This window comes from Thunnus maccoyii, chromosome 11, assembly GCF_910596095.1.
Source record: "Thunnus maccoyii chromosome 11, fThuMac1.1, whole genome shotgun sequence".
Taxonomy (NCBI): Eukaryota; Metazoa; Chordata; class Actinopteri; order Scombriformes; family Scombridae; genus Thunnus; species Thunnus maccoyii.
Window position 1 is genome coordinate 7981096 of NC_056543.1, and position 26997 is coordinate 8008092.

General features: G+C 39.2%; 1 protein-coding gene across 1 annotated transcript; it reads right to left on the reverse strand.

Annotated features, from left to right (window-relative positions):
- Positions 1-607: 607 nt before the first annotated feature.
- Positions 608-26027, reverse strand: ctdsp1 (CTD (carboxy-terminal domain, RNA polymerase II, polypeptide A) small phosphatase 1). Its single transcript, XM_042425985.1, has 7 exons — positions 25650-26027; positions 15502-15650; positions 11030-11131; positions 4811-4867; positions 3179-3271; positions 1067-1252; positions 608-919 (listed from the first exon to the last, which is right to left on the reverse strand). Exons 1-7 carry the CDS (start codon positions 25720-25722, stop codon positions 791-793), a joined length of 789 nt encoding a protein of 262 aa, XP_042281919.1. The 5' UTR covers positions 25723-26027; the 3' UTR covers positions 608-790.
- Positions 26028-26997: the final 970 nt, after the last annotated feature.

Sequence of the window (26997 nt, forward strand, 5' to 3'; positions counted from 1 at the left end):
AATGGCAGTAGGCTACCATATATGGTTTTTAATGATAACAGTTTGGTTTCTTTTCAATCTCAACCTACAGAGGCCAAGCTCTCCACACAAACAGTGTTTGTAGCTTTGCAGAGATATACAGTTACTTGGAGCACATGAAAATGTGCAATTTGTCTTGAAATGTGTCAAAAATGTGCGAGAAATTATTAACCCAAAATTCTCTTAAGTTAATGATTGTCTTTACTACATATTTGGCCATTTAAGGTACAAAAAAAAGTAAGTTAACCTCAAGGTACAATCTTCCAGGAACAGTTTCATGAGTTGTTATTTTCTGTGTGAGATATATTAATTACAAAATGCTACATTGTACTGACATGAAAACTATGCTATGTTGTTCATTTGTAGAATGGCACTGAACTGTTCACACAATCTAGGTTTACAGCACACTTACATACAGTAGGTCATTGCTGTCACAACAACAGCAACACACTAGCTGCACTGCAAAAGATCTATAGAAATCATTTAATCTCATATTCAGTTTTTATCTAGCATTATGAAAAAAAAAGAAAGAAAATCTGTCTCTGGGATTAGATTACTGTCAATGCTGAAGTACCAAAACCCACCGGAAGACTGCTTTCACCTTTTTTTTATACAATAAACTGTTAGAGTGGAACACTAGATTAAATGACAGGCATTTTTTGCAGTGTGGTCCTTGTACTGGGAAGCAGCGTGGAGCCTGCGGCCCACCAGCCTCCATGGCCCCGTGACGACAGCTGCTGGTGATTATTTTCATCCTAGTATCCTGCCTCTGTTAACTTGAAGTCCTCTGCTGCTTGAGAATATCATAGATGTCGTCCACTTTGCTTAGTCTCTCAAAGAAGGGGATAAGATCGAGGAGCTCGGTGTCTGACATGTCGTCAAACCAGGACGCTACAGGAACCTGCAGGATTTGAAAAGCAGGATATGGTAGAATCAGAAAAAAACTTAATAGTATACCATAATAATTAATGTTAACAAGGAAAACTGCTATAATTAAGAGATGCTGAATAATCAGTGTATTGCAGAAAAAGAAATATAAGCAGCGTACTGCGTTGTCAGGGTGGAAGATGTAGGAGGCTGGGGAGTTGTCGATGATGATGACCTTGTTGAGGTCTCTTCCTAAACGGCTCAGGTCTTTTACATAGTTCCCTTTGTGGAAGACACACGACTCCCGGAAGAGACGGCTCCGGAAGGCCCCCCATTTGTCCAACAGGTCCGACACAGGATCTGCGTACTACAGCAGCAGGAGAAACAGAATGGCTGTCTATAAATAGTGCTGAGCTATGTTTGTACATAACTATGGACATACAGTTAATATGTATGGATGTGTTAATTTAAAGATAAGATAAGAAGAGGAAAGAATTTAACCATTTTGAAAAAGTAGATTTATAGATCAGAGGTTAAACTTGCATTAAATTTCCATTCATTTTCTATCCCGCTTATCCTCTAGAAGGTCGCGGGGGAGCTGGAGCCAGTCTTGGCTGACATTTGACGAGAGGCGGGGTACACCACTGGCCAAGTCGCCAGTCAGTCACCTACAGGCAATTTAGAGTCGCCAATTAACCTAACCTGCACGTGTTTGGTCTCTGGGAGGAAGCCAGAGCACCTGGAGAGAATCCTTTGGAGGCATGAGGAGAACATACAAACTCCACACAGACACCCCATTTACATCTGGCATTAAAATGTGATCTGTATCTGGATACGTTATCTGGACAAGGGAAAACGCATGTTTTTGCAAAGCGTAAATGCACTCAGAACGCATTGTGATACAATCTGTACAGTGTGATGACATTCATAAGAAAATTTTTTTAAAAAAAATCAACCCAATAAGCTGAAAGGTCACCTTCCTGCCAGCTAAAGAAGACCCTGCAAAAGCTACAAGTAGCTCGAAGTCTTCTTTAGGAAAAAGTGATTTAGAAAGGAATGATAGCAAGTCCTCCAGCTCTGCTTGGTACATTTGCATATTGAGATGCAGGCACAACTGAGAGAACGAGAATACATTTTAATACCAGGTGTAAATGCAAATACACACGGATTGAATGTCATTATCCAGACAATATATCCAAATACATATCACATGTTAATACCAGTTGTGAATAGGGCCAGTATAGCCCTGGCCGGCCCATAGGTTTGAACCCAGAACCTTCCTGCTGTGAGGCAACAGTGCTAATCACGACATCACCACATTAAAAATGCATTAACCAATTCTTAGCTAATGTGTTAGCAAACAGTTGTCTGTTTAGACATCCAGCAAACATGGAGCAACATTATCACTGAAAAACATTGTTGATAAAGAGTTGGCCATAAAACCAAAACACTCTCAAGACCTTGAGGAGATTAGAGTTGGGTGATAATTATTCATCACTATGAGCGACATCTTTCACATACACATAGTCATTTGATCCATTGTTTATATAAAAATATCGATTATAGCGGCTTTAAAACTAGAGTTGAGGTTTGACATGACCAACACTGCATCTGTGTTATTTGTGTGCTGGTTTGGAGATGAAACAGAGGGAACAGCCTCCCTATCAATGTGCAAAACTGTAACTTAGTTATGCATATTGTGCATTGGTCTGTTAGTAATAAAAGTACTTTACAAGATGTTTTTTAAGTAAGCCTTTTTTTAACTTGCCCCTTGCACAATGTGAGCATGGCATGCATCGCCAGCGGAGTGAAAAGTGACATGAAAGACATCAGAGCAGCATTTGATTTCATTCAATGCACCCAAAATATACCCAATAATACTGTCAAGTGCTTCAGACAAACATGGCTAATAAAGCATTATATATATATGTAGGTGTTTTTCAGTGTATAATGACTGACCGAATGCTTCTCTAAGTTAAGTCAAGGATAAGGTAACAGAGTTTGAAGTAAATGATAGAGGTTAAAATATCTGTGCAATCTCCTGACAGGTATCATAAATATATCTGGTGTGAGGGTGTATGTGTTAAGTCGCCTATAAATCACATCCAAAAATGAGGCCGGGCTTCCAGTAATTCTAAGCGTAATGTTTTGAAACAACAGGTGTGACTTTCCACATAAAGTCTGGACAGGTGGACACTGTTTATATCCATTTGCCATATGCCATCCAGTCTGCATTATGCTGTCAAATTATAACCAGCGGATACTGTATGTGGGCTGAAAACAGCAGTCTGACCTTGGATAAACTTGCGGTGAACAAAACACACTCGAACAATTCTCCCATCCTCTTGAGGAATTCATCAACGTGGGGTCTCTTTAACACATAAACCTGGGTGGAGACACAAAAAAAGGACATGAATATGAAATCTGAAATGAATGAGACCTTTTTATTAAATTAAAGCAGAAGACCAATAGATGCCCTCATATGCACCTGTGCTCGCTAGTCAATTTAAACATAACAGAGCCAGGTATCTATGTACACTAAATTATGTTGTCTCTACTCACTTCTGTCATTATTCAGAGAAAAGAAATAATAAAAAATGTATGGTGTCACCCACTGTGAGCTAGGGTTGGGTGATGCCTACCGAATTGGAATATGACGTTGTCCACAATGAAACATCACAATGGACGCTGATATTGTTGTTGGTGGGGGCAGGGAGGGTAAAACATTACCTTCACTTCACCTGGTTCACTGTCTCCACTGCTGTCTGTCTCTCCCCACCCTCAGTGAAGCACAGAGAGCAGAGGACAGGAGAGAAACTAGCACAACCATAAATGACAGCAAAACGCAGTAGACTCTCATACTGAGCTGAAATGAAACGAGTGCACATAAATTAGGTAAATAACATAAATAAACGTAGTCTCTACTGCGTTTTGCTGTCAGTGGTGGAGACAGTGAACCAGGTGAAGTGAAGATAACATTTTACTCTTGTTGATGACGACTACACTCGTTACGTTACTGTAAGTACAATAAAAGCTTTGCAAGTAAAAATCCAATAAGAGTAATAATTATCAATGTAATTTGTGCAAAAGAAGAACAGAGTAGTCGATGACTGTCAGCCATTGTCCATCGGCCCAACCCTACTGTGAGCATTGTTTCCTTTTGTATGTCGATAATTGTATGTTGCTATAGTGACATTAAATTAATGCACAAGTAAAGCTGTAATATTTAAATGAACAAAGACTTCCTGTAAACACCCCGACAGGACTTCATAACTACTTCCACTAAGATGCCGGCGGCCTTGTTTCTGAACCAAGTCATCCCGAATAGGCTTTCCCCACTTTTAACAAGCCTATCCTGGATTACTTGAAACAGACCCAGGCCCTTTGGACAACAAAGCTCCTCTGTCTTCTGGCAGGCCCAGCAAAGCAGACTGCAGTTACCCTTTAAAGCCTGCAGGGAATAGTCACTGCTGTTGCCATGCGCCAATGAACGGGGCATAATATGCGCCACAGACCGAGATTGATGGCCAGTGATTTCTGAGAAGCCTGCCAGGGTTTCCTCATTTCGTCAGGCCACTGAAATAGCCACCTGCTGCTTGGAGCCATCAACAGAGCAGGCTACAGCTACTGTCAGGGTGCACAGTGCACAAAGATTTTTTTACTTTTACCCCCTTATTTTTGAGCTTTGGATGGTGTATAACACATATTCTGGTTGCTGGTATGTTGTATTTAAAGTACAATGAGAATCAGTACTTATAAAATTGTGCTCTGCATCAATCCTGCTTGCACAAACACATCTTTGGGGCTTTTAGCAGGAAGTCTAGAGAGCATCTACAAAAGCGTAACTTCTTTGATGGCTGCTTTATCCTTCAACATTAAAACAACATGTGAGACAGACAGCCAGTTAAACATATCAAGTGCATACCTGGTGAACTGTTCCATCAATTTCCACTGGAATGATAAAATCAGCATTGTTCACTGGCTGTCGAAAACAAAAGCAGGAGTATTAAACACACACACAAAAAAAGACAAATTTTCAGATTATCTTCAAAGAAAACCAACAGTGGCCATTAATTAGAGGAGGAGATGTGTTACATAGAAGACGCAACCTCAGCGTCTTGTAAATAACACAACACTGCAAATAACATGACTCTTGTTACTTCCATCACTGAAATACAGGCATTACAGAAAGTGACAAGGCTCATAAATATATGTGATTTACGTAGGTGGTTATCACACAGGAAATATGCCTCTCAAATGTTAGCATCATCACATGCATATTCTATATAAGGCATGACACCATGGCCTAAATCGGTATACCATGAGGTAATGCAAGCGAGGCCGAATGAGTTTAACATCAATCATAAACAGAATGTTTGAGTTTGCATTTACAATTAATTCACAGTATTTCACAATGTCGTCTCCTGCTGATTCAAATGTTTGAATAACACATGAGTTAATTAACTAAATTTTCTTTTATGATTTCTTTGTTGTTGGTTTTTTTTTGGACTCAGATTCCACAGGTATGAATTTGTGGCAATAATAGTTTGAATTCAAACTAAAGCACATTCTCCAGTGCCAGAAATACAAATGCTAATCCAGTTTCTCAGTGTTGTTTCTGTTCTGGTTTAATTCTTAAGTATTTTTGCCTTGTTAAGAGTTTAATTTTCTACACGAGCAACTCTCCATTATTTTACAGTGAGCAGGAAATGTACACTCAGTCAGTGTAAGCTCAGGGGCTAAGCAGCCATTCCAACACACTAACCCACTTCCAACCCCCATTTAGAAATAACTGATTTGCTATGCATAGCAGCAAAGCTTTGAAACATTCAATTTGTAAGTTATTATTCACTTTTAAAAAGAAAATATTTTTCCTGGCACTGAAAGTACGAGGAACCTATTGTTTCTGTAAAGATTATTATTATTATTCCCCTATGCCATTGCATTTTTGAGGGGCTTGGGATGCTCGAAAACTCACAAGAATTGACACACACGTCAGAACTGGTGAAAACTGAGAAGTTCAGTAGTGATTGGGCTCAGGCATGGCCAGTGGGCTGCAGAGCGCCCTCAAATGCAGGGCCATGTTGGGATAAAGTTGCTTGGATGTTCGTGAAATTTGGTGGGATCATTGCTCTCATCATTCTGGATACAGATACATGTTTTTTTTAAATGTTTTTGCCTGACAAGAAGTCAGCCATTTTGGATTTTGTGCATCAATTTTGATTTTACGAACACATGCCACATGAACATGTTTGATGCCTTTAGGATACACAAAAACTCACAAAACTTTGCAGCCATGTTCGAACTAGTAAGTATTTCGATTTGATATTACAATTGGGTACGGGCATGGCACGTCAGCTCTATAGCGCCCTCTTATTACTTTTAGCATTTTTGAGGTGTTGCAAATGCATCAGAAGTGCATTTGCAACACCTCCCCTAGAAAATTTCAAAGTCAAAGCCCCCGCCTTTAAATTTCAATTTCAAAAAAAGCCTCTTTGTCAGCCATTTTAAATTTACTGTGCAATTCTTTTGCACTTTGAAGCCATTTACAGGCATTGTATTTTAACAAACTCCTCTTAGAGAATTAACCCGAGTGACTTAAAATTTAGTCGGTGACATCTAAAGACCTTTGTGATGCTAAATTGCGAAGCCCTTGACGTTCCGTGCCAGTCAATTTTGCCCAAAACATGAAACAGGAAGTTGTTGTAACTTGACTTTACATTGTCCAATCTGCCCAAAATTTCTCATGCTTGTTAAGAGTCCAGGCCTGAACACATCTACATGTCAATATTGAGTCATAGTCATAGCGAGACCTACTGACAACAGGATGTTAGCCTTAAATGACAAACATCCGATTTACATGAAATTTACATGGTGTGGTTTACACATGATATACAGCAACATGATGTATAATTGCACATTTATGCACGAGGCACAACAGCGTAACTTTAAATTTCCCAACATGCTGGCAGGATCAGTCAGGATCTAATGTTAATTAATGTTCTGTGTTCTTCAACACATCCAAAAGGTCAGCTGTTACACACACACAGTCCAGGTTCATTCAGTGAAACTGTTTGGAGTACAGCAGCCGTCCTCCTGATAAATCCTGAGCTCCATTATGTCGAACAACGCAGCAAAACTAAAATCTGTAGTCAGCAACTTGACAGGACAAAGGAAACTATCCAGCAATGTTTAGCTTCTAAAATATTTTTTTTTAGACAGACAAGCAAAAAACAAGTTATTTTCTGGTTTTGGTTTAATTTCTGTTCCAATTGCTGATTTAGAGAGGAAAATAGGTTATGGGAAGTGGATTTTGTTTTTTAAATTCACATGAAAATGGAAAGAAAAACAAAATAATGCATCTCTTTATCCTGTTATCAAAAAACTTGAACACAACTTTGGATGGAGGGCTCATGGACTGGGAGGCAGCAATGCCCATCCCGTGCCTAGTGCGACGGAAAATAGAGGATGTCAGTTGAGTAGGCGGTCTAGTGCATACACACTGCTAAAAGAATGGGGTCACATGTGGCCCAGATCACCTCTGAATGTGGTCTGAGTGATCGGATTTCAATGCATTCTCAGTGTGTCTTGGGTGCGTTTACACCTGTACTTACAGCTGTCCACTTGTGATTGATCACCTAAGATGCATGTTAATGCCAGGTGTAGACAGGACTATAGTTCATCAAATGTATACTCTCAGTCCTGCTAAGAGTGAGCTCTGTTTGGGGCTCCACTGAAAACACCCCCTGAGTACGTTATTGAAACTGTTCGCACCAATTGATTTTGAAAGAGCAACAACCAATGGTGAAACTCCAACACTGGGCCGGTCGACCAATGGTGTAACTTCAGCCAATAATGATTTACTTTCTATTTGGATGTTCCAATTAAACGAAAATATATGTTGACATATTTGGCCTATTTTTTTATTACTTGGAGGTTGAACTGGTAACAGGTTGTGTGCTTTACATAGTAATGGAGGCAGTTAACAAAACATTTCTTTCCTAAAGAATTCAAAGTGGGAAATCTTTAGCTGTAAAAAGGCAAGTAAGCCACCATTAACAAAAGGTGGGCTTGTCTGACTACTCTACTGCAGAACCAGACAGATTCTGCATGAGGTTGTCTATAATTTGAGTGTAAGATGTCTTATGGTTGATACTTAATGCTTGACTATTCGGCAATGTACACTGTCAAGCAACTTCTTTGTGCAGGTGTGCTTAATTTTTTTTTTTTTTTAGTTGCATATAAAATGTGACTGTTTTCTATACTTTTCAGAAAAGTCACACAACTTACTCAGTCTCCTTTACCTTTCACACACAACCAACCCCGAAACTGTGTTATCTCATGCTATTTTTAGTATGTGTGTCAAACTTATAATGAGTTTTATTATCCACCTTGTGTTAAACATGGAATTCACAGAGTATGAGCCTGTTTACACATAGCTAGTGGCGATATCCAGTGACATCCTTAAGGACACTCTGTGATCTGAGAAGGACTAAACACCACATGGCATTCATTACATAATTGGTCGTGACACAGGAGCCTTGACTTTTGGCATTGATTACTTTGTTCACTGAATGCTACCTTAAAAGGTATCAAACTGATCAAAAGGAAGGCAGTTATTTGTAGACACAATGTAAAACCAAATGTAGTCTCTGAAATCATCTTTACATACAGTGTATTACTATTAATGTTGATATAATAATTTTATATATGAACACTTTGCTAATTATAGCGTGCAGAGATTCTATTTCAAAATGTGTTTGTTTTTTTCTTAAAATCATACGAAAATACACTAATTATATATAGATTATTCAAGTTAGTACTGTATTTAGAAGCCTTTTTTTTTTCTTTCAGGTTATATTAACATCTTTATTGTTGAGAAAAATTGTTGGGAATTTTTACCTAAGTGTAGTGGTACATTATAACTACCAGCTGAGTATTTACTGTTCTTTAGCAAATGTATTTTCCTTTGTAGAAAATCTGATCTCTTAATCTGATTTTAATTGTTTGTTTTATCTAACTTTGATTTTAGGGTGTAGGTGTTTTTTTACATCAGGATTCCAAAGCATCCCATATGGGCCACCATGTGTTTATGTGGCACATAGGTCTAGTTCCATAAGTGTAAAAATAAGTCATGTGCCTTCTACAAATATGCAAAATGATGTAGCGTAAATCCCTTTGCTATTTTTGCCTACCTTTGGCAAGTAGATTGTTTGCTTTGATAGTCAATGTGGAAGCCTAACAGCAGATTCTTAATGTGTGCATCCTAGCATTTTTTGTACTTACAAGCCGAGAGAATTATAAAGGAAATAAGATTTAAATATAATAAAATTTATTAATTATTTTAAATAAAACATTTGCAAACAGTCCAGATTTCCAGGTGACTGTATAGTCTCTAAGTAGGCAAGACAATTATTGTTACCCATCTTGATATACTGTATATCCATTCAGATAGTTTGATGGTTGAATAGCATAAATTTCCCAAGAATTCTTGCCAAAATCGGCTCCCCTTTCCCAAGAAAAATAACTGCAGGAATCCAGGATTTTTAGTATGTATGTGCTTGTGTGTTCATGTGTTCAAGACAGAAAGGAAAAAAGACGCCTTCTCCAAACCTCATTAATGGGAGCATGCAACTGTCATAACTTAATACTAAGCTTGCATTGCCAAGAAAACTACACCATAATACAACTTTTCAGCTTAAGGAGTTTCTTCCAGTTACTTTTTCTGCTAAAATCGAAGCTTACTGTTGAGCTGTGTCGCACAGTATTTTTTCCAATTTAAATAGAAACAGAAAATTTTTCAACTTTCCCCCCCTAGTGTTTCCAAGTGGTATTATTGTTTTCGCCACTGTCGCAAAGACAACCGGATTGCTTTCCTTTTTCGTCAGAGCTTAACTGTTAGCTCCATGAAGAAATGATCAACACCACTTTGAAAATATCAGAATATAAATAAACAGAATATAGTAACTTTCATCACTGCTCATTTTAGAGAGGCAACTGCAAGAAAACATGTTCTTTGTTTAGATTATTAAATGGACAACGGATCATTTGTTTGTTTCTGGCTGCTAGCGTTAGTTAGCATTTGCAACATGGCTAATGCTAGCTACACTAGCTCATAATAGCAGCCAGAAACAAACAGTTAAATGTTCATTTTGTCCTGGCTGGCTCCTTGCAGCTCCTGATTTGTTTTCTGGCTGCTAGCGCTCGCTAGCGTTTGCGGGAAACAATATGGCTAACACTATCCTCTTCCTCTTTTGATTGCGAAATGGTTGACACACTTGCTTTGTGCCGCAAGTCGAGCCTGGGAGTTCCCAGGAGATCGTACCCATGACAGACAGAATTGCGAGGCTTATAGGGAACCAACACAGATGGTGTCATTATTCTATAGCCATTACACTGTGCAATCAACATTTACTTCATAATGATAAAGTAAAGCAAAAAAGTCTATTTCCACTTTAAGTGTGAATCAAGCAGAGTGCAAAATCTGTAAACAAAATTATGTAGATGGTAAGCACGTGGCTTAATCAGACAAGCAGGTCTCTATCACTAAATCACGGTAGAGAGGCATTTAAGAGGTGGAACATAACATGGCTGCATGTGATGGATTTCATTTTATTGCTACTGCACAAAGGAATAACCTCAGGTCAGCACTATAAAGATGGTCAAAAGCTTATACCTTATGACCTATTATCTGTATTTAAAATTGAAATTTCATTTATGACAAAAAAATCCTGGTTTTCTCAGAGAAAAGTAACATATTGCTAGGAGAGTAAAAATTTTCACAGCCCAGAAAAAAACAAAAAAAACCAAACTGTGGCAGACAACATAGTTTGACTCCACTCACTCACTCGCACCAATCCAACCATGGGACACAGAGAGGATTGAATTACAAGCAACATATACACGGCCAATCATCAATTTTTGCTAGGTCTGACTAATTTTTCTACAGACAAAACAAATAAATGTGTATTTTTTAATTTGGTGAGCTGTCCCTTTAATTGTCTCTTTTGAATACTTTTCATTAGAAATATCAGTATATATAACGGTGTATGCTAGTAGCTGATCATCTGTCAGTGACCCCATAAGGTATACAATATACAGTATATGTATGAGAAAGTAGGTGTAGTCACACAGGACAACTTACCTTAAATGAACTATGCACTAGTGTTTCATCCAAATCAATGACCACACAGATCTTCCCTGCATCATTCGATTTCATCCGTGGGAGCAGTGGTTTTGCTGGTACCTGAAAATAAAAAGTGTTAAAAGAGTTAAGACCTGAAGCTCATTTGTAGAAAAGTTTCCCATCATTAAAAAGCTCTTTTAAGTTTTCAATTCCACAATATGAGCAGCAGCTACAATGTCCGAGTGATTGCTTTAAACATACACTTGATATTACCATCTCAATATGTTGTTCATTGTATGTGAGTCTGTGTGTCTTGTCACTTAAGAGACTGAATTGTGTTGTGGTGTTCTGATGATGGGTCACAGGAAACCCTGGATGCTACAGCTGCTGCCACGGTGATGGAGCATGTAAATATCACCATACTGTGTCTCATCCTTCAACAAGTGGTCAGAGATCAGTGTTTGTTAATGCGATTCCAATTCTAAAAACAAGTTGGTATGACCTAACAAGCTGTTTGTAACACTGAGTAACTCATGCTTGTGTTTGTCCCAGCGGAGTGAACGGCCACGTGATAATAATGGCAGAGCTGGAGTTTGACACAGATACCGTTCAATCTGCCAAGCTGAATACTCCTGTAACTTGTTGACTGCCACGGTTGGTAATTCAGTCTTAATTGTGTCAAAACAGACAAACAGTATTAACAGCACATTTGCCTTGATTATGGGATAATTTAAAGTTTCACCCACAGTTCTGAAAACACAAATTAATTTCCTCCAGTACTTCACAGAAAAGGTGCAGATACTTTACTACTTGTAATACCTGCGGTGGAATGCAGTACTCGCATTCACAAGGCTCATAGGATTCATCGTCGCTGTTCTCCTCCTCTGAATCCTCCGTCCTGTTGACTTGCGTGTGCGCGTCTTGCTCTGGGACGACACTGTGAATAATACCTTGAGGTGGTGAAATTTTATTTAACTCACAGTCATCGTCTGATTCTGGAGTTTGTTCCACAACAGAGCAGTCCTCATTCAGTTCAGTAACGTCAGTAATTTCAAATCTGACTGTTTTGAACTCCTCCGGGCAAATTTCAGGGGCTTGAACATCCTGTAACTGAGTCTCTTTTGGGGATAAAAGGGCATCTTCTCCCTCGTTCCTAGAAGCATCCCCATTGATTATCTGCTCGTATGAACTTTCTTCCTCAACAAATCCATTCAGGGCTTGTTTGACAGATGACTGAATGCTATTGATCTGATATGCATAGTATTCCTCAACACCTGGATCATACATCTCATCTTCATCATCTGTAAGCGACCAATACGACTCGTTCTCTGGAAACTCACTAAATTCTTTGTCTTCATCACTGTAGACTGTATCAGGCTGCTCGTCTTTGGGTTCTTCTTTGTCATCTTCTCTGCCATCGGTAACAATTGTCTGTACGTCATCAATCATGGAGTTATTCTCATCAGTAGATTCATAACTTTGTGCAACAAAGATACTGTCCTCATATGCATCACCTTCAACAGAGATGTCTTCTGCACACGGCGCACTCATAATCTCATTACCAGAGGACGGGCAGACCTCGGCTTCTTGTTCATTAAAGATTTCAGAAGCATAATTCTCAGATGCACAAGCTTCTCCATCAGAGGTTTCTTCATCCTTTTCTGCCTCAGAGTCCACATAATGCTCTGCATAAAGGGCCTCATCAAAAGCAGATTCATTTTCTTCAACTTCTTCTAAACTTGATTCTGATTCTGCTTTCCATTCTCCAGATTGTTTCTCTGACTCACAAGACTCATAAGAGGTGTCATCACTCGGACTTAAGTCTCCCTCTTTGCATGCTTCTTCAGGAGCATCAGAACATGCATCAGTCTCCTGTTCATCGATTTCCTTTTTGATTTCTTTCACTTGTACCTTAGCTTGCTTTTCTTCAACATACAGGCGGTCATGGATATCTCCCCCATCAAAGCAGGAGACGTAATGCTGCTTTTGTGCAAAAGCATAGCCAAAATAGTCAGATCTGTCAAATAAATCGAAGTAATCCTCAATAACAATATCAACAGTGGGAGTTTTCGTCTGATCGTTATAATTTTCATTCATATTGCTTTGCTCTATGTCTTCGTCGTCATCTTCAAAAGATTCCCACTGGGTCTGCTCATCACTTGAATCTTCCTGAGTTCCTTTTTCAGATTCACCAGATGAATCAGAGGAGGGGTCAGAAGGAATACTGCCATCAGGACAAGTCTTAAAGGATTTGGTTTCAATAGATGAGCAGTCTGAGGAGGCATCTTCTTCAGTGTAAAACTCTGTGCTGTCAAAGTTGCACTGCTCTGATGCAGCACATTGTTCAGTTGTTTCATACTCTTGGTTTGTTTCAGAATCTGTTTCAGAGTCGAAGTTTTCTTTAGTGTCCAGGTGTTTCTCAAGGCATTCGCTTTCAAGGGAAACATGTTCACCGTCATCAAAATAAACTTTCACAGGTGTCTTGAAATGCAATGAATTTACATCTTCTGTTAATCCGCAGGACTCTTCATCACTGACCTCTGTTTCATTTTCCTCATCCTTTTCTTCAGGCAGATAACCCTCATCATCGTCATTTGTGCATTCAATTTGATTTTGAATTTCGTCATACTCACAAAGTCCAGTGCCACCGTACAATAGGTCCACTGAATCAGAGATGTTAGGAGTGAAACCTGACATCTCACATTGCTCAGAGTCGTCTGTTGACGTGTCTGACTCAGAGTCAAAGCACTCAAACTGCTGATCAGTAGGTTCGTATTGTTGCAGTAACTCGAGGTGGTCTGCACACTCGAGGTGGTCTGCGCACTCAGGTATGAAATCAGACGTTTCACACTGCCCAAAAATGTCACAGTTCACTGCCAATTTATCTGCCTCAAAGTCAAAAGACTCAAACTGTTGATCAGAGGGCTTACATTGCTGAAATAATTGGAGGTGTTCTGCACAGTGTTCACAGCAAGAACTACATTTGGAAGCTACGCTATGATTAGCACAGTGCTCAGAGGACTTGCAAGGTTTAAAACACTCACAGTGCTGAGCACATTCATCAAATGGCTGGCTTAACCCTGAAGTTTCACACTTATCAAGGGTCTTGTCAGATTCAAAAAATCCATCACTTGATGAGTATTGCTCAAAGCTCTCGGTGAGTCCATTGCAATATGTACAGGATTCAGCCTCATCTGTAAAATTTTGATTCATGTCGAAATGTTCCACGCAAAGTATAGAAGGGTCCATGTCTCTGCTGACAGTCTGCTCAGTATATTCCACAAGGACCTCCAAGTCAAGCTCAGCACTTCCCTTTGAAGGGCTGGTTAAATCTTCAGCTTCTGTTAACTTGGGAACCTTGCATTGTTCAGCAAGCATGGCTTCAGTAGACAGCATCTCTTCGCAAGAGACTTCAGTTTGCTCAGTGTTTTCCAAATACATCATGAAAATTAATTCTGCACTATGTTCACTCAGAGTTTATACTTCATGTATTAGGTCAGGGTCTTGCTGTCTCTAAGGATCCTGCAGAGTCCAAGTCCAAATGACTGCCAGGTAACTGTAGGGTCCATGCAAAGTGGATATTCTCACAGCTGGTGGGGGGAGTCACTGAAAGTGCAGCCCTCTTGAAAGAGTAACAGCAACAGGAGCAGCATGCACGTTGACATGACAGGTTGTCACAACCAAAACTGAGACTAGCACTTGACTCGACCCTCCCTTTGCCAGAGACCGGGCAATTTATTTTGGGAAGACGTGACGAATAACTTCTGGAATATCAAATCTCTATAAAAAGGCTGAACTAAGGCATAAATTTGAAACTGACACCTGAGAACGTCTTGACCACTTGATCTCTGGTCCATAACTGCCAAAAGCCATGTTGTTTTCCAAGAACATATTCAGTTAAACCATAGGAGTTATTGTCAATTAACAGCACTGTCTTAGCATAAGTAAACATTGTGAAAATTCACATTTTCACATTCAAGCACCCGTTACACAATAATTCATTAGTTTCAACAGATAAACTATTTTATAATTGTTTATGAGTTTATAACATTAAACCTAATGAATACAAATCCAGAAAGGTTTGCTAGGGGCACATACTCTTAATCACTTGACACCATATTTGTATTACAGTGTTCTACTGTAACACAGCTACTGTTGGTACCTCAGTAGCAGATGGTGATTTTACAAAGCACAGATCCTCCAGTCAGATGGCCGCTTCGGTAACATTTACGCTATTTCCGCCCTCCTTGTGACGCAGTCATATTGATTGATGTCTGAACATGGAGTACTTTCCAACACTGCAGTGCATTAGCTCCCAGCCCAGGAGAGATGCTCTTGTAAACATGAAAAGCCTTGAGCCAGGAAAACATGTGTTTTACACATCACATGGCTGTCAATCATGCAAACCACATGCTGCTCAAAGATGATGAAGAGTGGGTGGGGGGTGAGAGAAAGTTAATATCATAGGGAAGGGTGAGAGATGGACTTACTTTTGACAGGGTCCCATTTTCTTCTACCAATAGGGGGGCATTGTTTTTTACTGGAGGTGGCTCTGTTTCCTTGTGACATAGACAGCAGAAGAGACTGTGGAAAAGGCCTCTGCTGCGAGGCTTCTTTGAGGAGGAAACTTCACTGGCACCTGGAACAGAGCGTGACAGAGGAGAAAAGAAACATAAGGCATGATGCTCATACTTTCCTAACAACAAACCATTCCCATTTATTATCTGCTCATACTGATTTCAATACCTCAACTCAGGGAAGTGGCTGCTATTGACTCCACCACTCTTTTATTTTTCAATTTAAAATCTATAAACCAGTGGGGATCATTCTTGCATGAGTAGCATCAAATACATGCATACTACATACTATTTGGACTTTTTTAATACCAACTTTAACTATTTTGTTATTTAAGTAATTGTGTTGCTACAGTTTTATGTAATCAGTAAGCAAGAAATAGTATTTAGTGTGTTTCTGGCCAGGATGCAATCCATCTCATGGCGTCAGTATTAGCACCCCTGCTGAGCCAGTGCATCTGATCGGTGCATCATTCCTGCAGACGGAAGACTTCTGTCAGTAGGACTCCTGCTGTGTTCTGACATGTTGTGTATTTCTTGACTATGGCTATTTAAGTTGTGCAGCAAAAGGTTAAAAGACATTGCATAACAAAATATATGTCTACATTTCAGACCCAAAGATAGTCAGGTGAAGACATCCTGGACCAGTTTCAATTCCAATGCAGATTTTGTTGTTCTAAATACCAGAAGTTTGCTTAAAAAGATCACAGTTGTTTCACTACAGAATGATTGGCATTGAACATATTTAAACAAACCATTTTTATACCCATTTCTCTTGTTTATTGGTTGTTCAGTGCATATTTTTGTGATAAATGTGCAAAACAAAACTGCCACTGCAATACTTCCAGAGGAACGGTAGATGACAGTTTTTTCTATACTGCATAACATGAACAACATTAAGAAGAAGGAATGTCATGCAGTAAACACTAACATATTATTTTACAAGTATTGTATATATTATGAGCACTTTTACCTGCTGTTTCATAGGACATCAGCCAGGATTCTTTGACAAGACTATTTTTATATTAAAGGGCACATATGCAAATTTATAGGTCTATATTTTAATCTGGGGACCTACTAGAATATCTTTGCTTGATTTATAGTTCGAAGAACATACTGGCCGCTCTTGCTCCTGTATCTTTAAGGTCGCCCTCCCAAGGAGCCCACTCTGTTCTGATTGGCCAGCTCTGGAAGCTGCCCCTCGGGAGACTTCCGCCGGCTCCGGAGGCTACATCAATAAAATGTGAAACAAAGAGTAGTAGTGACATTTCACTACTTCTCGCTCTTTACTCGAAATGTCAACTTCTCAAATACATTCATGCATGCTTGAGCTAAAATCCGACCCAAAATGTGAGAGTATATCAAGGCGAACAACACATGGAAAGACCGGAACGGATGGCCATTTATGGGAATGCGCGACAATCTGACATCAGCTTGTTGGAAAGGTAGAAAAAAAACATTGCAAACGAAGCGTTCGGAGCAGGTTGAAGTCTGGGCTTTTGCAGGGAACATTTCTACATACGTTCACTTCAAGTTTTGGAACTTTGACCATGTTAACATAGATATTTGACATCATAACATTATATAAATAACTAAATCACAAATTGCATGATATGTTCCCTTTAAGAACTTTTAGAATCACTGCTACCATTAAGTAAAATCAAAAAACAGGCTAAATCAGTTTATTATGTTGAATTGATAATGACCATATCATAAAAGAAATACAGATTTTGGAGACTTTTTGTCAAAATGTTTAAACTTTCTGTACAACATTTCTGTTTTTCCTTGTGTTATCTACCTTAACATCACTAACCACATGATATACTAACAGCTATTGGCAAACAAGTGGTAGAAAACATCCCACCAACTGGTGTCAGAGTGATGTGAGCCGGTGTTTACAAAGAAAGAAAAAACTCTGACGAACTAGCTGAGCCAAGATGGCCAGTCAGAGCTGTCAGCTCAGGCATTAGCATGCCGCTCAGACAAGACTAAATCTGTTGCCTCAGCATGGGGTGCAACACGGACCTGTCAGCCTGCTTTGGGTGTAAATGTGTGAAGACCACAAAAGTAGCACCGGTGAGCAATTGCACCAGGCAATGAATAAAACTGCAGAAACACCAGACAATGATAAAATTGAGTTGTTTTTTTTGTAATGCTATCAAATGTTTGTTTACATCAGTATATGCTGATATTTTGATTTTAAGACCAGCACGCACAAAAAAACCCCAAAATTTTTCATCCATAACTTTCACCTATAACTCTTAAATTGGGGCTTTAATGTGTTCTGTAGGTTTACTGTGTGGATGTGTTATGTAGCATGTATGACGCTTGCTGTTTTCATCACCACATTATATTTACTGTATTTATAATAATTCCATAATAACTTAGGTTAAGAGCTGGGGAATTTAAATATAGAATACAAAAATCCAAGAAACCTGAAAATACCTGCCAAAAGGACTCACAAATTAGTGAATATACTCCATCACACATTTATCAAAGACTAACTCAACTCAACACACAGAGGAAAACTGCACTTCTGATTCTGCATTTTAAAAAAAAGATTCTTTATATTCAACTTTTTTGACCTTTCTACTCAGCCCAGTTTCAGCTTCATCTCCTGAGCAAGTCTGACCTACTTTGAAGTGTTATTCCCAGTGGCTTTGGCCTGTTGACCACTTCATTCAGCTGAGGCTGAAAGTGGACGAAGCCTTTAGAGAGTGGTCATTATGGCCTGGGTATGCTGGTTAGGACATACCTCACTGGTCCCAAGATAAAAGCTTTGTGTGCAAACACGTGTGAGGGAACTGGGCAGGTGAGGCTTGTAGTGTTAAAAAACATCACGCTGCTCGGTGCATTAACTCTTCTGATATTACACATCAGAGTGCTTAAAATAGCCCGCCAGAGCAGCTGCTGACAGCGGTTAATGATGAGACTCTATGTATATATATAGTGCTGCATACTTACACCAGGCCATAAACAGTCAAACTAAACCTTGTTGTGTCACCTACAACCAACAGCAGGAAATGGTTAAGCTGTGTGTTTACACTGTGCACGCATGCTTCAGTGCATTCATAGAAATTAAAATAATACTAAATTAAACCACTGACATTGTATACTCTACAACATTATATCATTCCTAAAGCTTCCTAATGAGAACATCCACATTGCAAAAACATAAACAGACTTTGAGGCTGCAGAGATGGCACTGGCTCCTGATGGAATGAGTGAAGACCCAAAATAAGAGGAGGTCACAAAGTGCAAACCGAAAGCCATTTCAACTGCTTTAATTTTGGTTTCTAACATGATGCAGGAGATAGATGAGATGATTTGATATCCACACAAGTCATCTGCAAGATAACCGTGTGAGAGGGCAAATACAGGGAAATAGCAAGCCACAGTGGTTAAAGTTCAAACAATTCTTTGTTTTTTTTTTAGTGACCCTGGCCGGATTGGAACCAGGTCCACATCTAACCTCTGGGACACCAGGATGCCCCATTGTTTAAACGTTTTAAAGACATTTCTATTTAGGAGTCAAAATAACACCCATTGTTTGAGTGGGTGTTGAATGCATCATTTTAATTTTAGCATAAGTAGTGACAAAAGTTACTACATCTATGAAAGTGAACAACAAGCAATAATCATTTCACTTGAAATCTAAGATTATGGGTCTTTAGTTGCAAGAAAGAGACTTGTAGTTGAAAAATGGCTTGAGGACAAGATGTTAATCATCAGATTCAATTCTCATGTCAAAAGTTCTGAGTTGCTAATTGTCCTTACGATCATGCTCATTATGGGATACGTTTTTGTTTACTGCAGCGGTCAGCAACAGCATAAAACAGGTGGGACAGGTGTGGACACAGTCCATGTTCACAAGCAGAAGAACCTATTTACGATTAACATTAGCTAATTAGCACTAAACATAAAGACAGCTGAGACTGATGGGAGTGTCTTAAGTTTTTCAGGTATTTGGTCACGAGGGGGACATGAATGTCTGCAGGGTCCGAAATTAACACCCACCGAGGGCCAAATGCGGGTAGATTTTCTGTTTGGCGATTAAATCTTAGAAGGCTATCCACCACGCTGCTGTACCAAAATAGTCATGAAATAAAATATCTGGCACGATGGCTTGAAGGAAATTACTCATGTTTGTCTCTATACAGTGTAGACACACACACCATATGTGTTTTTTTAACGCGCATCTAAACAGTGCTGTGAAACTGTAGAAGCGCTCATACCGATACTGTGTCTACAGAAAGCAGAGCGTGAGCAGCACGTTTAGCAGAGTAGCAGCTGCTGCAGCAGCAGCAGCAGCAGCGAGTGCCCCGCCTCTGTGTCTATATGCATGTAAAACTGTACATCAAAACTGTGCTGTACAGCACTTTGCTCAACCACAGTTGTTTTTTTAAATGTGCTCTACAAAGAAATCTGATTTGATTATGTTAAAATAATTTTTCTTCAAATTTTGCTCTGGTTTCTTCTTTAAGTTTGTATTCATGGTGTCTTGCCTTTTGTGACACAAAAAGGCAAGACACCAGATGTCTGTACTAAATTTCAAATATTTGTTGAGATATTTCAGTCTGGACTAAAGTAGTGGACGACAGACTGACCAACATTGCCATCCCTTGAACCCTGCTGCTAATGTGGCTAAAAATACAGTGGAAATGTGACATGGAGGTACCATTTTCCCCAACAGAATGGGACACGGACATTAGCAACTACAAATGAAAGTGTATGAGGTGTATTATTATACTGTATCAAACTATGCTGATATAGCTCTAATGTGGAGGGTACATTGAAGCACTTGTAGCATCGTCCACAGGTAAGGACAACATACCATGCACATCTATATTTCTATATAGATACTGTACATAGAAGTCTATATTTTTATTCTGGGGCTGAATATCTTTGCATGATTTACAGATCAAAAAACTCCTTATTTATCTTATACTGGCTCATTATGCAGCTTCTCAGTTCAGCCTCTGTCTAAAACAGGCCGTTTTAGCTCCTGTCTATTTAAAGCCCAACAGCGTTCTGATTGGTCAACTCCCCGAAGCTGTGTCTCAGCCGAGTTTCGGTGGCTCAGGAGGCTATGTAAACAAACGACAGTAGTAGGATATAGAAAATAACGTAAGTGGACAATGCAGATAACCCACGGAGCAACCTTAGCAACAACCACAGGAACAAAGACTATCAACAGACGGCCGTGGGCCTGGGCTTTTGACTTTCAGGGAGCATTTTTACATACGTTCACCACAAGTTTTGGAATCTTGTTTAACACAGACATCCAACATTATAACGGGTAAATCACAAAAAGTATAATATGTCCCTTTCAAAAGATTTTGGGCGGGTGTATTTGAAACCCTTTCGTGTATTCTTATATTATCCTCTGTCCAATAGTTTGTTTACTTGGCTCAAAAATGGACAGTATACAATCTGTTACTGTAGACTACAGCTCTATCATCAGTTCATTGATAAGTGATGACAGGAAAATCTGCTCCAAATGTGTTCAGCAGTGGGGCACCGGCGAGTACAACATGTGTTGTTAAGTCTGTGTTGATATGTGTCGGTCAGTTCCTGATCTGTAGGTGGGTCATTTACACTGGATGCTGGACCAGGGGCAACCTTTTAACACTGATACTGGACCCGTATTAAAGGGCAACACGATGATCATAGTGCAACCAGATTTTAAAGTGCAAGGGGGAAGATTACATTTTGTTTATGAAGATCCACATGTATAATTAGGTAGCAAAAATGTGTAAGAAGCTAACTGTTCTGCAACCCTTCTTTTACATTCCTCACACCTCCCCGTTCAAGAGGCTGAGACACTGATAATGAGGTTACAGCATTTCCGTGGGCCAGCAACGACCTCGCGCCACATCAGCATGTTTTAGCCTACTTAGTTGAAAGCAGGCTTATCTGGGACCCTTTCAGGCTAGGCATGCTGGTATACTTGGCTGCTTCTATTCCTATCCAGACACTGAAAGAATTAGGCCTCCCACGACCGACTTTCCGCCGCTCTGACACCCGATATTCTGTTACAATCTGACAACTTGCTTCGCGCCCCTCCAGAGCAGATGGTATGGCAGGTTCATGGCGGCCAAACTTGTCTTAGGTCAGGTCAGATTTTCGTTTAAACATTTTTGCATCTCAATGTATCCACTTTACAGTCCTCGATTCCTATGACAAAATAACAACTGTAGTTTATTACAATTACAGTTTCTGTACTGACTTTAGTGCACAGGAAAATATTATTTGTTATTAAATTATCTAGAACAGCGCTGTCACTGCTATAAAAAGAAAAACATATAAACACAGACATTTTATGACGAGTTTATTGAGTTGAACCATCTGCAATGCCCCAATTGGCTGCGGCGACTCATGAAATGAAATTAAAGAAGGGCAGAAGACATCTCCTCTTTCCTTTTTCTTTGGCCCCTAACTTCTGTGTGGCAGCCATGTTTTGGACTCGTGACCTCTTGGCAAAGAGGAAGTCATCTGAGACGAGGTCGGAGCTGTCTTGTACCATGGAACACATCCATGGCTTGTGCTTGTAAACTGGACGGTGCTGCCACCTTCTGACTGGATTCAGTTTTACAGCAGAGTCACTGCACAGTTACAGTATGCACAGTTAAACACTAGCTGGGTTGCACTGGTAAATGAATCCTTTATCAAATCCTATTAGCTAGGTTTACATTTCTACATTTGCAAGACACTAAAGGCTAAAATAACTACAACTGTCTATCACCTCAGAAGGCAGTTTTTTAGTGTCAGCCTAACTAATGTTCACAAAATGAGCTGCATCATATATGAAATGTTCATTAAATGTATCCAACACATTCAGCCAACAGCTGTAGTCTCACCAGCCACTTATCCAAATACTGAAGGTCCTGATTCAGACCAGACCAGATTAAAATGTTGATATCATATGAATCAAAAGGTTCTTAAAGTGATGTGAGGTGATCAGCTGATCATTTCTCTAGGCGAGAGTTTCACAGTCCACTATAAAATGGAACCGGCTGTTTGAACACATCCCCACTGGATGATTAATTTAACTATTCAATTACAAATTCAGTGCCTCTTATCTTACATTGTCTCCTTTCATTCAATCACCATAGACTGACAGCTGGCTCTTGCTGCTACTGTTTTTCAAGTCTTATCAAGTCAAAACCATCTTCACTATCTTCAACAATCAACTGTGAGAACAAGTACATGATTGGAGTCACAGAGATAGTTTGAAATCTAACCATGATTTAAAAAAAGTGACAGCAACGACATCTCCAAAGAAGAAAGAGGAAAGAAAAGAACTGACAAACCTCAAATCTTCAACCCATGTCCACAAAAAACTATGAAAACTGCCATATTATGCATGAATAATTTCAATTATATGAGCACTTAATTACTGAATTAAGTCTAGATGTAAAATGCTCCTGACTTTATCAACATTTTCAGCTATTGAATACTTTTCAAGCAGTATTTATGATATTGTTATAAGCTAATAACTATAGAAAGGCCTTAAATCTGAGTAAACGAGTGAGAATTCTTCCGTAAAACTGTAAACTGAAGAAAATAAATGATTTGCTCGACTGAATTTCATTCACTGACAATTGAAATGAACCTTGAACCTTGAAATATGCACATTATTGATCCCTGTTGGGAAATTTTTCCTCTGCGCTTTCGGCCATCTGTGAGGAAACAGCATCCAACTGTCATCCTGGCAACAGCAGGAATATTCCCGATGCTTCATCTTTATATCTTTTGGTTTGGGAGGAACGCCGAAGCACACAAGTTGAACCAAGGCAGATAAACTCAGGACTTTTCCTCCTATAGAGAAAACAATGCTATATCCACTGAAATCCAGGTGATATCACTAATTCAGATATCTGGAATGGTCTATCTTTGTGGCACTGACACTGGTGACAAGCAGAAGTCTGTATAGAAAAAGCAGACTACTTGAAAATGTCATGTTAGGATGGAAGTGAGCCCGCTAATAGAGAATATATTAGAGCATAATGACAAAGAGAGAAATAAGGAACATTTTATAGAGATGAGACGATTATATGGTTTCCCTGATACGATCTAATGAAGCTAGAAGTAATTAATCTAGTCTGGGAACGCTTCATTCATCGTCTGTATTGCAGGATTACGCTGAGCTCGATTATGCCACAGGCTTTAGTCTCAGTTCTCTGATGCCTGACCATGTGAGAGTGCAGATCGTTTCCACAAACACTGCTCAGTGTTCTTCTGTGGAAATAACAGACTCACTGTATTTGTGAAGTCTAGGACTGAGATTTATGCCAGACATTTGGGAAAACACCAACAGTATCAGTTCAGTATCATAATTTGAGGGAAATAAAATGTCAGAAAATGGTGAAAAATGTTGCAACTGTTCCCAGAGCCCAGGTTAACGTCTTCAAGCGTCAGTTTACCGTCATAGATAACTAAAGAAATATTCACATTTTAGAAGCTGGAATCAGATAATTTGCACTTTTTTTTCTTCTTAAAAACGATTAACCGACTAACATCATCTAATAGTTGGCAACTAATCAATTAATTGACTAATTTTTGCAGCTCAACGATGTAATATACTACAATAATATAACACAGTCTGCATACCGAGTACTTAACGTTTAATACTTTTAGTACATTTTGCTGATAATACTTCGAGATGGGAGTCATGTCTTGTAAAGCAGAGAGGTGAAACAGTTACCAGAAGCACAGTCATCTAACAGGTCGCTGCAATACTTTCTCTTTCTGATTTGAATTTTATTTTCAGGAATAACTTGCAGTGTAATATAAATACAGTCAAACAGAAAATAGTAAAGATCTACAAGGAACGAAGGAAGGAGGACATCTGTAAGAAACTAAAGCTTAGAAATTCAAATCAAAGACGATTATTATACAGAACCATATAAAATTTAATTTACAGAGAAGGCAAAGGTCCCTGTGTGCTCAGGTAAAAGCTGCTACTTTACTGCTGGCAGATATAAAAGTATTCCTGAAGAGCAACGTTTATGTGTTTTATTTTGTGATCTTGGTGTTGTGGAGGATGAATTTCTAATGTATTTCATTGCCTTTTGTACAGCGACTTGAGGAACTATTTGTTTAAAAAAAGATCCAGTTGAAAGATCCTGGCTGGCTTTATTTTGTATTTAGCGAGATTTATAGGAGACGCTTGGCTGCGAAGACAGAGAACACTGTATCCATCATAACAGGACGTTTCTTCCATGTAAACTAAATATTCAGAAATGTCCTCTTTATGAATCTACAACATAGATTGAACATAAATTATGATGATCTGTCATGTGGCCATCCTAGTTATTATTGTTTAGTGTATTGTAGCCCACATGGACACTTAAATAAACAAACCAATCAATCAGTCTGTACTTCAACTTGCGCAACATTTTCAATTCAGGACTTTTACTTGTAATTGAGTATTTTTACACGTAAAGGATCTGAGTACTTCCTCCACCACTGGCAATACATGCTGTCATAATTATGTCCATTGTAGGATCATTATGTGTTCATTTTGCTTAAAAAAAACACTTCTTTGGGGCAACTTAAAGAGATAAAAATGAACTGAAGCAACTCAACTTCAAAGTCCAAAACAATAACAGTGACCTGTCAGAGCCTCTGACCCCGCCCCTTTGACTAGACACATATTTCTGATGTTTTATCGTTATCACATTCAGCATTAAGTCTACGCGGAACACAACTAAAAACCCGCGACTCTCTTTTAAGTTTACAGACTAAACGTTTAAATCCAAATAACCACCTCTCCCTCTCTTTTTTTTTCTTTCTGTAAATCTCCTCAGCGGCTGCCCGTGGCTACACGGCCTACCCGCAAGGCTAGAAAACTTCACTCAAAGCTAGTCAAAATGTTTGGCTACAGCAATGTCATTCAAGGGCGTGAAAGTTTCTCTAAATGAGAAGGGGACGGTAAGGTGCTTCAAAGAGCAAGAGTTGACATTTGTGACACGGTGGCGTCCTGAAAGCTCCGCTGCCCGGTGCTTCGCGGACATTGTCATGCGCAGCTGAATAGTTCAGAAAACTTTCCTCAAACTCACCTTCCTCACGACAAGCCGCATTTTCCTCCTCCTCTCTTCTTACTTGCGTGATTATCGACGGCGAATGGTCCATAGTATTATCAGTCACTCAAAGGCAATGATGTTAATACTGTATAAATTTAGTTCGAGGAGTTATGGCCAAAACAAAAAAAAAAAAAAAAAGTTTTTATATTTTGCCACTCCCTGTCTGCAAACACGCATACTGAGCGTAAAAAGTGAAGTAACAATCTAGAGAAAAGAACAGCGTACAAAACAAACCGTATCGGTGCAGGCTACCTTAAAAAAAACAAAGGTTAAAAGTATCTAAAAGTTTTTTTTTTCCTAAAAGTTAGACGTTGAAGAAGTTCATCAATTTGACCATGCTACCATGGCTTTGACGGTTTCAAGGAAGCCCCGTTCTTAAAGCCACAATGCAGCTGTGAAGCTTTCCACGAAATGTCACCGGGGCTTTTAACGGTTTACTCGTTTTTAGGTGTATAGTTATTGAGGTAAATGTTGTGAGGACGTTTCATTTGTTTTCTGCTTTTCTTCGGGATAGTTTTCTTAATTCGGCGATTAGAAACGCCGAGACACGTCGGCTTAATTTTCGTGTTAATAGAGAATATGGTTACAGGTTTTTTTTAACGTTTATGTGAGACGTTGCTCGTTACGTGTTTTTTAAAGTTTGTTTAAGTTGACGTGAGACGGAGGGCAGCCTTGAAACCGACCGAGGGAAAAAGAGGAAGTTAGGGACCGTCTTTAAAGTGCCCACACCTAAGATCAGAGAGACTTTCTTCTCCTGTAAGAGTCTCCCTAAAGATCTTCCCCTCATATAAGCAAGCAGGTATTTTTAAATTGTATTATATTAATTATTTTTTGTTTGCTTTGATCAGTTTTTCAGCAATGGAAAGCAACTATAAGTGCATTTACTCAAGTATATACAATTTTTTAGATACTTCTCCTCCACTACATTTCAGAGAATATTACTTTTTAGGTCGGCCACTGTTTTTATATGTATATACATTTTTATGTATTCTGCTAATGTTGCTCATTACTGTTATTATACAGATGGGTGACAAAGGAAAAACTGGTACAGGTCTGAATGCTTGACCACCACAGTGAGGGGATCTGGTAGCTCTGTTATGCTGGCATGGTTTGCGTCCACTTGTCCGCTTAGAGGGAAAGGTCACTGCAAATCAATACAAAGTTGTGATCACCTTTATCCTATGATGAAACATTTCTATCTTGATGGATGACAATCCCCCAATTCACAGGGCACGAGGGGTCACTGAATGGTTTGATGAGTATGAAAATGATGTGAAAAATATGCTATGGCCTTCACAGTCACCAGATTTGAACCCAGTTGAAC

What these genes read in the sequence shown, in the direction of transcription:
- ctdsp1 (XM_042425985.1), bottom strand. Translation starts at nt 25,722, where the DNA reads ATGGACCATTCGCCGTCGATAATCACGCAAGTAAGAAGAGAGGAGGAG. An exon ending in TGCGGCTTGTCGTGAGGAAG is followed by an intron (nt 15,651 to 25,649) that starts GTGAGTTTGAGG and finishes GCTCTGTTCCAG; the next exon opens with GTGCCAGTGAAGTTTCCTCC. An exon ending in TAGTGCATAGTTCATTTAAG is followed by an intron (nt 4,868 to 11,029) that starts GTAAGTTGTCCT and finishes TGTTTTCGACAG; the next exon opens with CCAGTGAACAATGCTGATTT.